Source organism: Echiichthys vipera (genome assembly GCF_963691815.1).
Source record: "Echiichthys vipera genome assembly, chromosome: 13".
In the NCBI taxonomy this organism is placed as follows: domain Eukaryota; kingdom Metazoa; phylum Chordata; class Actinopteri; order Perciformes; family Trachinidae; genus Echiichthys; species Echiichthys vipera.
In genome coordinates, this window is record NC_139838.1 from 8562859 (window position 1) to 8578611 (window position 15753).

At 40.4% G+C, this 15753-nt stretch overlaps 1 protein-coding gene across 1 annotated transcript in view; it reads right to left on the reverse strand.

The window, feature by feature from the left end:
• khdrbs3 (KH domain containing, RNA binding, signal transduction associated 3) overlaps window positions 1–9970 on the reverse strand; it is a gene marked incomplete at both ends in the record, with an annotated part of 114820 nt that extends 104850 nt beyond the window's left edge. The window contains one exon of the mRNA XM_083926235.1: window positions 9880–9970. Within this exon, the coding sequence (XP_083782361.1) occupies window positions 9880–9970 (91 nt within the window). The remainder of the gene's footprint in view (window positions 1–9879) is intronic.
• Window positions 9971–15753: the final 5783 nt, after the last annotated feature.

Sequence of the window (15753 nt, forward strand, 5' to 3'; positions counted from 1 at the left end):
GGGTTTCTTCTGCTTTTCAAACTAATCCAGTGTAATCCTAGTCTGCCTGCGCTCTGTCTTGGGCAGCAGTGCGGAGCAAATTATCATCCGTTAAAATGAGGATTAATGGATCTATAAGTGTTGTGGGGAAGGCTGAGGCAGAGTGCTGTATTGTTGAGGTGATGACATGGGCTCCTCTCAATGTCTGTCCTCTCCTGGTACTCAATTAAATGTTTCTAGGGTCGACGGTTGTCACGATTCTAGAATTTCAAAGTTGATACTGATACACAGAAAAATACTTGATACTCAATACCATTTTCCATAACACAGGGAGAAAATTATGAAAAAAAATGAAGGCGATATTAACACTTTTAAAGAGTTGTCTGAGGTGGTGCAAAAACAAAGAAAACACATAACCTTGGATTCAGTTGGATCTGGGCCATGCTAGCGTATTCAGCTACGGCTTATTAAATAGAGTTGGTATAGCACGCTGCCACTGTTTCTGTCTTGTTGCTGGTTGACTTTTCAGACGCGTTATTGTGTCAACCTGTAAAATAGCGAATCTTAGCGTAGACAGACATGACTGATAATGTTAGCTATTAGGCTCCGCCTTTAACATTACTGTTTATTATTAGTCGTTAGCCTCATATATTAAAAACTTCCAAATGGCACTTTTGCTTTGTTAATTTTTAACTAAAATTGGTAGCAAAGGTCCTCAAGCAGCAGCCCTGGCTGTGTTCTGCCAGCTCAGAGTTGTTACCATGGAAAATAGGCTGTTGACGCACTGTTGACAGCAAAAGTAATGCTACAAGATAGTATCTAATTTGATACTTATTTTTAGCATGGATTAATGTCTGATTGATTTTTTTTTTTGACAACCCTTCGTATTTTTTTCCAGTTTTTCTCTCCTTCATTCTAAAAAATATGTTCACACAAGCAATGCTTAAAATAAATGTCCATTCAAATGATAATGCAAAAAACATTTTAAAGAGCTGTCAAAAGCATGTCAAACCAACAGGTGGTAATATAACCCTAACCCTAAAGGCATGTTGGCTATTAACCAAAGGCTACAATGGTCATCGATCGTTTCACAGCCCTCTGGCACCTCTGTTCCTCGATATAATGGAATAGTTATTAGTATATTAACCTGTTAACATGTAAACAGTCCTGTTAGCATTTAGAGCAAGAACGATTTAGACCGCATCCGCCATCGCAATGTCGCCAAATTTGTGACGCCTCACAGAGAAGATAACAAACTCCATCTTTCCCAAATACACGACAACACAGTCTCTGAAAATCTTCATCCTTGTCAGAGTTTGCTTGGGTTTAGACATTACATATAACATTTGATAATTGTGTCTTTCTTTGTTTAATTAAAGAAAAGGGGTTTAATGAAAAAACCTAAAGAATAAGGTATCAAAAACGCCTTTTATTGACACCTATATCAAAACATATAAAACCACACCCAGCAGTGCCAAATACATTACAACACACATATCTAAATGATCTCCTTACAGGGGAATATCAGCTTTCAGCAAACTCCTGCCTAAACAAGTGCAGTTTGCATTATTTAAGCTGCCCTGTCTGGCTGCTTTAATTGTGAGTATCCTCTTGGATAGGAGTCCTAGCAGACAGCTCAAGGCAGGCCTTTAGCAATGTATGGATGCAGGCGGAGGAGGAAAATGCACATCTTTGTGGCATTTGAAATATGATTGCAGTATTTACCAGAGCAGCATGTTCAACATGGGAATTGGACAGTCTCAACATTAAATCAAAAAGCTGAGCCCAGGGCAAGCTTTGTGCCAGGTGGAGACTGTATCCTGCGCAATATGGCGAAGGGATTGCATGGACGATGATGGAAGATGCAAGAAAACAGCAATAAACCAACAGATGGAAATAAATAAATGCAATTAATCACTTCTGATTTGTAGTGTGACTTTGTAACAGGAGTTTGAACACAAAACGGGTCCCAGAGGCCGAAACAGTGACATGTTACTGAATACTAAAACTACTGTTCAAAATACATTCAGAATGCTCAGATTTGCAATGTAAAGCATCTGTGAACTAAAGCATATAGAATACAGTTCTACAACTACTTTTTCAAAAGCTTAGTTTGAAAAGTATAAATAACTATAAGTGCATCAGTGTTTAATGTTGTCTTGCTGTTTAATGTTTCTGCCTTGTAAAATTGTCTAAAATTAGAAAAAAGTCCTTATTTTCTCATTGGGACAAGGACAAGTACAAGGACAACACAAAAGGAGAATGTGTTTTGCCTGTTTACACATCCAGCAAACACAGAGCACAATTAGCATTCATTTGGAGTTGAGTTTCTGGCAACCAGGTGAATGTATGCCCGAGCTCTCTCTCGACCTATGTCGTGCTCTACACCCAGTCCTGAGAGATATATACATTTGATATATATCTTTACCTTGCTAGTTGCTTTACTGTATCTACGAGATAGTCACTACCTGTGTCTTCCAGCAGTGTGGTGCTGGGCAGGTTGTCTAAATTGGGTTCATCAGAAATTCATTAGGATGAGGATCATGGGAGTGGTGAGTGTGAAACAAAGGAGTGGGCCAAATTACCAAAACCCATTTGATCCATTGTTTGTGTAAAAATATTGAAAAGTGCAGCTTTAAGCATATACACAGAGCATGCCAGGATTTTGATTGTTTATTGTATAAATGCCATATTTTTTCAAATTTCTGGATACCTTCCAGTAGCTAGACTGGGTCAATTTTGCTCATCCAGGTGAAGGTTGTAAATGACTGCACATGGCTTGCTTCCAGCGTGGTTATAAAACATTTAATTACTTCTTATTGACAACTACTGTCTGTTTGTTTACATGCAGAGGAAAACAGATGACTCCAGTTAATATTCCTGGTTCGACATTTTACCTCTATAGAGACGATCAAGTGCTGTATCTGAGTGAAGAAAGAGCTCAATCACAGCGTCTTTATTGCGGCCATGACGAGTGAGAACATGTATCCAACATTAGCAGTGAAATCAATGCAAGCACGTGACTCGTGGCGTCTGTAAGGGAGGTGCTGTTAGGTTTTATAGCTGGGATCTGCCTGTGATAGTCCTGGCCTACATTTCGCCCCTGGATTCCAGTGAGAGCTGCAGCAAAGCAGAGAAGGAGCTCTGCAAACACCTCTTAGCCACGGCGCTGCTCAGCAGCCTACCACTGCTTCTCTGAATGCAAATCAGGTCGCTGGAGCTCCTCAGCATGCCCTCTTACAGTTCACTTGCAAGTTCACTACATGTACAGGTCAAATCATCAGCTCTCGGCCTATGACAGGTTCAGAGCTGTGGCTGCGCCTACACCTCACTGTTTGGCTCAGCATGTCGGCCAGCCGCAGATTCTCAGATCATTATCACTATCAAGCACTGTTTCTCCAACAAAACGATATCACTGCCTTTGATCCCACGCCAAAGCTTATTTCTGTTCACTTCTGGGCATTCTAACCCAGGAACTAGTCACACTCGGGGGCAACTCAAGCAAGACTAAAAATACCCTTCTGCTCTGTTGATGAGATGGAGATGTATGGATTAACGATGGGGCATCATGTCTGAAATAAGGTTACTGTGCAGATAAGGTATGATTTTTGTTGTTGTTTTTCTTTGTGGTTAGCTAGCAGCTAAGGCTGTTAATGCAATGCAAACATTGTGCTGGTCTCCTGCTGTGGAAGATCCAATTAAAAAGCACTAGATACAGAGTGTGTGTGCAGCACTGAGGTTACAACGTCCAAACTGGGCTAGAGGTCCTGAAACATTCAGAGTGGGCTGCACACTGCTCTACATCCACATACTGAACAAACACAATACATCTGGTGCAGGCAGTGATTTTACATTTTATAAGTCTTGTTGTTTACACAGCGTTTTCACCCATAGATAAGCCTGTGAATGTTCTCATTTGTCCAGGTCATCGTTATCCTTGGTTATTAATAACCAAGTCCAGTTGCTTTTGACTGAAATTGCTTTAAGGACACCCATAGATAATATTCATTATACTGTTAAGCAAGGGGAGATCTATTTAAAATATTTCTAAAACAGCTGTGATAATCACAATAATCATAATAATGGCTTTTTACATTATGTCTGCATGATGTGGGGGTGAAACGGAGAGATGACATACATTACATTCAAAATTGTAATTGAAAACCATGAAGCTAAATGTAATTGATTATCCTGCTTCCTGTACAGAAAGTTGAATCAGAAAAAGCAGAAGGCTACTCACATTACATGTAGGCAGGGATATTGGGACTCAGCATTGGTGAAATGTATAATTGATAATAAATAATAATCTTCTTTCAATGATATCGGTTTTGTGAATAAATTGTATTGATATTTGATGATAAGGAATTATGTTTTTTAAATTAACAACAAGCACATTGTGTACTTCTTAACTGTATTAACTGCTTATTACCATGGGCAGATTGAATGGTTAACTACACCTGAGCCCATCAGCTTATTGGTATACTGTATTCTGGTGTGGTGAGTCTCTTAATCAGTTAAGTCATACATAAACTTGCTTTTCTCTGTTTTATTTAATTTAATATGGAATTATTTTTCAAGTAGAAATAAATGAATTCATCATGATGAAGTAGTTTGACCAAAATGACTAACGTAAGGTTTAAACAGCATCTCACAATCGTCATGGATGATGACCAGATGAAGCTAGTTCACAAGCTACAGCTTAAACAACGTTTCAACACAGACTAAACTAATCCTAAATGAATTACTGCTATTCGGTTAACTTGCCTCATTTGAGTGAGAAGCTAATGTTAGTGTAAAGCCAAAGCTAATGTAAGTGTAAAGCCCCTTTCCCACTGGACAAAACACCCATTATCACCCATCAGTAGCTCGGCAGTAGGTGACTTGGCTGGGAACCGGAGGGTTGCCGGTTCGAGTCCCTGTGTGGACCATCAATAGAGTATGGACTGGTGGCTGGAGAGGTGCCAGTTCTTCTCCTGGGCACTGGTCACTGGCAGCCCCCTTGCTCTAACATCTCTCCATTAATTGCATGTATATAGGTCCTACGTGTGTATTTCGGGCCTGTGTCGGTAACATGAATAACAATAATAGAGTGAAAAAATTTAATTTTCCCGTTGCGGGACTAATAAAGGAATTCTTCTTCTTCTTTTGTTTTTATTGGGGACCATTTATTTGGTATTTATTAATGGGACAAATAACTAGAGCTGCCCTTGGTCAAATGGTGGTTGTCATTTCGAGCGATTAGTCGACGCATATATATATATATATATATATATATATATATATTTATATACACACACACAGACACACCCAAGTATGGCCTAGGCGAGAGAATAACATGATTCAACATAATTAATAACCATTATTTGAGTGTACACAGCTGTACGCTATAAGTCTGTTGCCTGTTAATTAATTCTAAATCTGAATGTGTCCGAAAAAATCAGCAAGGAGACTGTCGGAATGTGGGCAGGTAGCTAGGCTAACTTATTTACATGTTTAAGGTGGTAGGTCATCTTGGTCGTTGACGACTGATAATTTCACTTAATTTTGTGGTGTGGTGGTCAGCACTTTCACCTCACAACAAGAGGGTTCCTGGTTCAAATCCCAGATGGGGCCCTTCTATGTGGAGTTTGCATGTTCTCCCCGCGTGGGTTTTCTCTGGGTTCTCCTCCGGTTTCCTTCCACAGTCCAAAGACATGCATGTGTTACGTTAATTGATGACTAAGTTGCCCGTAGGTGTGAATGGTTGTCTGTCTCTGTTCGTCTCTATGTGTCCTGCGATAGACTGGCGTCCTGTCCAGGGTGTACCCTGCCTCACGCCGATGTCAGCTGGGATGGGCTCCAGCCCCCCCGCAACCCCGACAGGGACAAGCGGTTGAAAATGAATGAATGAATAATTTTGACAAGACACAGCTCAAAGTGTTTTGGGGTTGTTTTTTTCCTGCGAGCAATAAACTAATGTTTTTTGGTCGACCAGTGCTTGGTCGACTATTTGGGGGCGGCCCTACAAATAACACACTGGAACATTCTTATTTTTACCCCTTTTCCAGCATGATGCTATGATGTGTTTGTAACTTCTACGACTCTTTGTCATCTCATCTACAAATTCTGTCCAGAAGCTGCGCTCGAACATCGTTCTACATTGGTCGGCACCAAGTTTGAATGAGAGACTGCATAAGTAACAGACATTAAAGAAGAAGTAACCCCTATAGCATTGTCATTAGCCTCCTTGCTGCTTCCAGAGGGTTTACTAATCCTGTTTTCCAGCACATACGTGACGTGAAGGCATACTCATCTGGCAGTGGGAAAGGAGTCTATTGCCTATTTTTAGCAGTTTTTAAAAACTTGCATATACAGAGTTATTTGGATGGGAAAAGGGAACACGGCTGTTGAATTTAAAGCAGCAAACAGCCTCACTTTTATCCACAGTTCTTTCCCACATTATTTGTCAGATGCTTCTCTATGCTTGCATGTTTTCTACATTCTGCATTTGTGAAGACAACAACAATAGGCTAGTTTGCTAAGGACAAAAGGCTTGTAGAGGGGCTATTTAATATTTTTTTTCTGACTTTAGAATGGTCGTTTTAAATTATAAAGTTATATCCCTAAAGTTAAGGTTTTTTTTTCATCCTACTGTTTCTAAGGTCAAGAAAGAATTTAAAATAACTGATAAATAAATATTGGAGATAAGTGTTACTTGCAGCCCTTGTGCCCCCATGTGCTGTAGGGTAGGACTGATTTTATGTAAATAACAGGTGCACTTCATGCCACCCGAGCTGTTTCCATACCTAGAAGCTCTTCATTAGTATGCTGCTGAGGATTTTTCATTCCATGTAGACTGCTGGTCCTGCTTGTTTCTTATTTTGGCTTAAGATATTTCTCCAGCTCCCAGTGTCTGCTGCCGACTGTATGAGGCTTGTCACAGGGGCAGAGATATGGTCCTTGCGGGATAAGAGCTCTGCGAATAGCCCAAACTTATCAAAGCAGCCCGCCCTGTCCCAGAGCTTCGAACACAATGCTCCCCCTAATTTCTCCTGAATGGAAGTCTCTCCAGACTTGGAGTAATCTCATATTCTCTGTTTGCGCGCAGTAACTCTAGTTACTCTAGCTCTTTTGCCTGGATCCCCTGCCAATTGCATAATCGAGTCCAGAACTCATCAGCAAGATGGCAGAAGAAGTGCTCTATTAAGCTGCATCGTGTTCCATCTGTTGTGTAAGAGAGAGATAACAGTATTTACAGTTTTGGAGTTGTGGCAGACTGTTTCGGCCAAATTTTGTGCACCGCAGAGTTCTGCTTACTTCATAAAATGTCACGGATTAATTCTGCCGCTTGCGATGGTGTCCAACTGAACTCTTTGCCCCCACCAGCAATATCACTAACTAACTTTATTGGAAGTGTTACATCAAGAACTTGTGTTAGGTAGAACTATTTGACTGTGGAACACAGAGGGAACATTTAAGTTCTTTTTTGGCTTGTCCTGTCTCGTGTTCCATTAAGTATTCCATCATTTCCATTCAATTTCAGGGAATGGGCAATATTTGCTATAACTCTACAGAGTACATGCAGTATGGATCAAGGTCTTCTGCTGTCAAGGAAGTGGTCAGTCTTTCAACCTGACATTAAGTATTCAGTGCTCCGGTCTTAGATCAGTGAGGGAATATGTGTGACCCAGATTTGAGTAACGAAACTAGCTGATAATACAAAAGTGCTGAGTAAAACACTGCTTTATCTTCCTCACAGACTAGAGAGAGTTTTACCTTACTTTATATGAATGAGCTGAGTGAAAGATGCATTAACCTAAGTCTGTTCTTTCAAACAAGACTCCAACCTACAGAGGATATTGTCGACGCCAGTACATTACATACTACAACATGCACTGAATGATCAGAAGACAGGGATTCTGCAAGCAGAAGCATTTCATTTGACGCATCACTTTATGGAAAATTGATAATATACTATCAAAGTTGAGTTTTACAAATGTAATTACCTACACTACAGCGGGGAATGTGCCACATTTTTACCAACCAGCACATTACAAGGATTTTAATAGTAGGCCGCCTAAGGACACAGCTGAGCGCCAATCTCTCTCTCCCAACAAATTCAATAAGGTATTAATTTGACCACAAAACCCCGTATGATAAAATTCAATCTGATTCTGATCTGAGAGAGAGGCTTTTGCATTCATGATCATCTGAGATAGTAACTTTGAGATTAAGTAATTTAGTTAATTTGATTATATTATACATTTCCTCATGCAAGCTTAACAATTGTGAGGATTTGCTTCTTTTCTAATTTTTTATATTATTGTAAAGTGAAAGTCTTTGGGCCTTCGACTGTTGGTCGGACTAAAAAAGCAATTTGAGGACATCACATTGGGCTTTAGGAAGTTGTAAGGGACATTTCTCACTATTTCACTTAGTTCATTGAAGAAAAAAGTCAGCAGATGAATCAATTATGAATAGGTTTAGAATGAAGGTGTAGTCATATCAAAGGTTCAGAAGGTGACAGAATATCCAGAGATGTCTTTCTGTTTGTTACCAAACTAAACTCCAGTGACAGTAAAATTCAGTCATGCTTCACTTTGCAGGGGCCCCTTGAGGTGCCAGGTTTGGGAGGCATCAGCTAGAAGGGACATTGCTGTCTGAATAGAAACAGCTTGGTGCAGGAGCTGCATCTGAGGGGTTCAATAGAATTAGTTACAGTGCAGCAGGGCTGTTTACAGACTAGTGCTCCTTGTCTGATCCCCTTAAAGCCAACAGCACTCGGTTAGACTCTAGACAAAGCTCATGAGTGGTGCTTGAAGGATGCACTTCGATGCTTCAAAAGTGCACTTCCCACACGAGGGGCTTCACAGGGCTGCGTCTGAGGAAGAGCAAAAATTCCGACAGCTTCAAAGCAGGCTGTGCAACGGATTAATTAAAGCGTCTGCGAGTGCTGCTGCTGCCCCAGCCGTTCAAAATTCCATTTCAGTCGCGTCCACTTCATCAAAGGAGGAAACACATGTTAATTTGAATAAGAGTGTGATTATTCCCCTACAGCTTACGCATGTCTGCATGGGATAGAGATGACTGCAGCCTACAAACTGGGATGTCAGGTGGTGTTTCACCACTGCTTCCATCATTGAACTGTTGGCTACGATACGCCATCTAAAATAAGTACAAATATCAACTTTGCCATCGGTTTTTCCAGCTGCAAGTAAAGATGAATCGATTCATCTGCAGATTAGTTTCTCAATTAATTGATTGAAATGTCAAAAAAGAGTGAAAATGTCCATTCCAGTTTCTCAAGGTCCAAGTTGTGATGTCTTTAAATGTCTTTTTTTCTGTCCAGAACATATTCCGGCATTTTTGAGAGGCTGAAAAGAGCATTTTCTGCCATTTTGCATTAAATTGCTTAAAGATTATCCGATAATCAAAATAGTTGTCTGATATTTTTCTATCAATCATTGGAACTAGTGCCAGATCAAAACCTGCAGAAAAATCCCAATTTACAGTTGCAAAATGTAATAACCCCTCCATGTTTGGTCTCATTTCCCAAACCTGTCCAATTAAAAAGAAAAGTTTGCTGCCTCTGGGCTGAGTAACAAAGCAGGTGCAGTCAAACCTGAACCCCTTTTGCACTGGTCTCTACACCCCGGAAGGCTGGTGGTGGCACGTTTGCTGCATAACAACTTTGCACAACAGCCATGCTGCAAACAGGACCCCGCTATTTTAGTGTGACCAAACAGGAAATTGTAAGTAGACCCACAAACCTCTTATTTATAACTTGGAAGTAGGCGTGCTGGTGGAGTCATGTAGCCTACAGCCCAACACCAAGCGTTAAACCTGGACAGTGAGGTGCGGACTCGAGCTGCTTCCACACGGCTAAACTGTTTACTCCAGTACTTAACCACGGACGTTTACCTTGATCCAGTAGCCGCATGGAGTGCTGAAAAGACGGGTCCAGCGTCTCCTTCTCTGCCATAAGCTCCGGCAAGTACTTTTCGCTCTCCATTTCGTCCAGGGCTTCGGGCTCCGAGTAAACGACTCAAATGTGATTCAAGTAAAGAAAAACAAAACAAAACTTGCTCAACGTCCAACGTCCAGGTCGGGGCACCGCCGGGTGTTTCTTTGAAGCAAACTCGCGGGCGATAATGTCATTCGCGCTGGCGCTTACAAGAGCATGTCTCAGTCCTCGCGGCGCACGACGCAATGAGCGGTGAGATGTGACTGGGGAGGTTTTATCCCATTGAAGTGTTGTTCAGCCAACAGAGCCCCGTTCAGCATCACAGCCGGTGTGCGGTTCCCTCTCCTCTCTGGGCGGACAGGCTCTCTGAGGCTCACTCCGTTGTATCCAGCACAGAAGTGAGGGAGCCCGAGCTATTGGTCGCCGAGCGAGACGAGATGCAGCCGGTGGAAGGGGCGGGGCGACGCGCAGGAGCTGTCCGCGGTGCTGAAAGCTCCTATTACCATATCATTAGCATAAAGTTACCATGCACGAGGGCGGCAATTCAGAAACAAAATGCCTGCATGTGGTATCAGCCACCGTTAAAACGGACAAATCCAGTTTGTTTGTATGTAATGTTAAAGGTTGAATAACATCACACTGTTAAAATAGTCATTTTTATCAAATTGTTTTTTTCTTCTTCCCTAAATCATCTCCTCATGACACTGGCCACCTGTGGTAAATCGCCCACACCATCGGTTGATCAGATCACGTGATCTTACCCCTTTAACCCTCCTGTTCTCCTAAGGGTCAATTTGACCCCATTTAATGTTTAACATCTCTAAATAATGTTGTGTAATAATTTTTTTGCTTTATATTTATGACTTTTCCTAATTTTATGGGGACAACTCATAAAAAAACTAAAATTGGCATGATTATATATATTCTTTTATTGTTCTTATCGTACATGTACTTGTCGCATCGGTGTTCCTTTGGGTCAGTTGGATAATCTGGGTGATTTAATCATTATTATTATCGTCTATTTTACAATTCAAATATTATATGAGGTCAAATCCACGCTACTGTCCTTGAAACGGCCGTTACTTTCATTACAGATGTTACAAATAACACAAAATAGCACTTAAAATAACAGACTTACTTTAAAACACACAGACAGAAATCCCTCCATGCAATTTAACATCAGTAATATTTTTCATTTTGTTAAATAAATACATAAAGTACCCGACTTAACTTGAGTCACAAAATTATTATGATCATTTTCGAGATGTTTAAATTGCTACAGTCAAATTGACCCCTAGAATAAATGGTGTTAGTAAAATTTGAGGGCAACAGGAGGGTTAAGATAATGGACTATGTCAAGTGTGCTTCACTTTTGGTGAAGTTGTTTTGTGTTTCCTGAAAAACTTGAAAAAATTAGTAAGGAAATTGTTTTAACAGGGCGAAGATGTGTAGAATCTTTATTAAAAGCTGTATTTAGAACATATATATATATATATATATAATACACCCACAGGGCGTTTTGAGAGGTACATTAATGAAAGTATTGCTTTTCCATAAAAAATATATTTAGTCTGAATTTTATATATTTAATATTTTAAAAACAATGTGACAGGTTTGATAATTAAGTGCTGTCACGTTCTGTTTCCATTGTAGCAGCCAATAGTGTTGGGCATTGGGGGTTGCCAGGGTTGTCTGTTGTTGGGTGCAGCTACTGTGGGCACTGGGTGAAATGGAGTTTGACTATCCTGCAGCTGAGTGACTGGAGACGGGCAAACACCGGAGTCAATATAGGCCAAGCACACCCAAAAAACGCACACCCAAATGGCTACGTTTATCCTTGATCGCTAAGCTAACTTTCATGTTTACTTAGCTGTAATGGCTAACAGTAACGGCTAATGGTGACTGTCAGTCAAACTCTTCTGCAATAATTTGCCAGAGGGGATGATCTCCTGTAGGCTACTGGGCAACGAACCTGGCAACCCAACTGCCAGATTTTTTTGTTGTTGTTGCGACTATGATCTTGAAATACTACATTGCGGTGTTCTGCTCATTCTCCACCTTTAATAATACATACAGCCACAGTTCACCACAGATTATTCACATCAAGGACCTTACTGCAACCGATAGCCGATATAATGCCTATATGATGTTGTCACAGATAAGATACAGAAGTTTAACAATAATTAAAAATGAGACATAACATGAACTTAAATTGACATTTATTCAACCCTGTTTTTACCTGCATCGTCTCTGCTTAGTCTGTGTATAGTTTAGGTTATAACTTGCAGCATAGTTTTGAAAATGCTAACGAAAAGCATCATTTTCAAAAAAAAATCTGTTAAATATTTCACTCAACGGGAGGAGTTTTGCGAGCTCTGGTTTAAGGCTTGCTAGGGTGACACTGAGCTCTGCCCGTAAAATGGCAAAATTCGGCTGCAAGCACTGGCCGATGCCAATGATCTAAAAATGGCATTTAGCTGCCCAATTTATCAGTCTATCACTATACAATATGGTTGCTTCATTATTTTACACAGAGACCCAGAAACCAACCCTGCAAGACTACTATTTGATGAAACGCAATAACTTCCATGCAGCATGTGAGAACAATAGCAACTGAACATTAGGGTATAATGCAGGGTTCATTTGATATTGTACCTTAGTGATGCAAATAGAAAAGTTTTGCAATAAGCAAATGGAAAGATCAAGACTTGTAACTCGACTCGGACTCGAGACTCATGAACAAACTTTATTTTGTTTTTCATTCCTATATTTTTGCCGCATTAACATTAAGTAAACGTTACTCCCTCCCTTATTATCATGCACATTTGTGCTTTAACTGGGTGTTTTCTTTTTCATATTGCATTGCAATAGCCTGTTTAAAATGATCATACACCGAAAAAATAATCAGTGCTGATAGTGTATGCTAATAGAAATCGAAATGATGATACAGTGTGTGCTTTGAATTCCTTGGATCTAGCTATGCAGTGTAGACCGCACAGCATGCAGCAGATGATAGAACGCTCATTACAACCATATGAGACCTGAGACTTGACTTGGGCTTGTGACTTCACATGTGAGCTTACTGGGCTCCTGGAGTCAGGGCAGTTGCCCCGAAATATCTACGCAAATGCTTGTGTTTGTGATGACAGACTTGAGAATTGACTTGGTCTCTTGTTCAAAGACTCGAGACTTGACTTGGACTTGTGGCCACACACTCGAGACTTGATTTTGACTTATGACAAAGATTTGAAATTTTACTTAGACTTGTGGCAGAGACCTGAAACTTGTCTTGGACTTATGAAAAGACTTGAGACTTGACTTGGACTTGTGACCACACACTTGAGATCTGACTTGGATTTGTGACCACAAACTTGAGAATTGACCTGGACTCTAGTTTAAAGACTTGAGACTTGACTTGGGACCACACACTTGAGATTTGACCTGGATTTGTGACCACAGACTTGAGTCTTGACTTGGGACCACACACTTGAGATTTGACCTGGATTTGTGACCACAGACTTGAGAATTGACTTGGATTCTAGTTTCAAGACTTGAGACTTGACTTGGACTTGTGATCACATACTTGCCCCAAATATCTATGTAAATGCATGCCAATCATTTATTTGAGTAAAAGAAAGAAAGAAAGGAAAGATGCTTAAAATGAAATGTATTTCTTCCCATATACCTCCTATACCACATCGCACATCTATTTTCCAGATGGTTCATCGTTCAGGGTCAGCCATAGTGGGCTGAAACACCCCTGGAGCAGTTTGAGAGTTTGTTGCCTTTCTTAAGGGCGCCTCAGCAGTGGCACCTCTCCAGCTACCAGTCCATACTCCATACTTGGTCTGTATAGAGACTTGAACCAGTGACCCTCCGGTTCACAAGCTTCATCCCCACAGAGTGTTACTACCGCCTGTAAATGAGGAACAGTTCACAAATGTGCGTGTCGTAAATAGAGGTACAGTCGACCCGTGGTATTTAAAGGCTGGTACAGTAACAGGAGCATCTCAGGAGGCTACATAATTGCCTCTTTACTCATTTAAGCAATTGATTAGGAGCGCATGACTCCTCAGGATGCTTTCAGTTGTTAGGACAACCTGTCAATATTTCTCAGACAATCCATTCACCTTCTCATAGGTCAAGCATGTGTTTCTCCTGGGCATGTTTATGAATTCATTAAAAGGGAAACGTGTTGTTGACTCAATGCAGCCAGAACAAAAAAACAGAGGCAAACTTGGTGAGTTACAGAGAACAGACAGTGATACGGGTGTCATTAAAAGACAGATACAGAATATATCCAGACAGCAGATATCTAAAGACACAGCCGCAAATCCACTTTATCACACATCCTGAGCCTTACAGTGCCTGGAAACATATGCAAAGGGGGTCTTTCGGGGGATTTTTGGGTGTTTAACAGCTGGGAAGAAAATGATTTGTATACAAGCTTCATATCGTTTGGAAATGTTGAAAAAAGACAAGAAATCTGTCAATATTTGTGGAGGATGATGAAGTAGCCCCAGGTGGGCGGCTATCTGTAGGCTGATCAGCACTGGTTATATAATTGAGATTTTTTTCCATCCTCTATTCTATTCCAATAACTTGAAGAAAATCTGACCCAGAGGCTAAAACTGAGATGGGTTTATGTATATTTATCAACATTATATCCTCAGTGAACTTTGGAATGTGCTACCGGTTATTATACTTTTGTGGTTTGATTTGTGCTCTAGAGTAATCGCTCCAGCAATTAATGCAGATTTATATGTGTGTGTGTATATATATATATATATATATATATATATATATATATATATATATATATCCACACAGTGTGTATAAATATATATATATTGATCGGTAAACTAACTTGTTGTTTTCTATGTTCAGAATTTAATAGAATAACAGCTGTCTATACCACTGCTGAACTAGCATGTTTTTTAACCAAGGCACTTCAACCAAAACCTTTATTTTGTGAAAAACAAACAGTGATTAAAATTAGAGAACAGTAACCATTGTGTCAGAGGAGAAGATTTACACAATGTTTTCCTCTTTAAGATTAAAAAATGAACAGGAAGTGTAGAGGCCACAGCTTTGAATGACTTCAGCACATCTGTGCCCACAGGACATCACTAGTTTCTCACATTGCTCTGGTTTGATCTTGATCCATTCTGACTCAGTCTCTTCCACAGTTCAGTAACTGTAGTGGGTTTCTTAGACATTACTTTGCCACTAAGGAAATTCCAGAGATCCTCGATGGGGTTAAGATCTGGACTCTGGCCATTTCGTTGTTTCAACATTCTTAGCTTCAAGGAACTGCTTAACCTGTTCTGCAGTGTGACAGGGGGCATTGTCTTGTATGAAAATTGCAGCTGATTGGGAGACAGTTGCAGTGAAGGTATTGCATGTTGCTGAAGGAGGTTCACATAAACATTTGTGTCGACCCTGCTATGTAGCTGCACAAGAGGCCCAACTCCTGCTGCAGAAAACATCCCCAAACCACGACACTCCCTCCTCCAAATGTAACTGACTTTTTTTTTTACACCTTGGGTTCAGTCTTTTCCCAGTCCTACCCCAACATAATGTTTCCATCAGACCAAAATAAATTAGTCCTCTCATCACTGAAGTGCACTCTGGACCAGTTCTTTTCTATCCACACAACATGCTCCTCAGCAGAGTTGAATCAATTCCCCATTGAGTCTTAATAACATAATCCTCTCTTCCATTCTTCTCATGCACTTGTCTTACATGGATGACCGGCCCGTTTGAGGGACTTAAATGAATCTGTGTTCTTGAAAAGTTTCAGTATTCTTGAAATCACAGACTTGGAACGC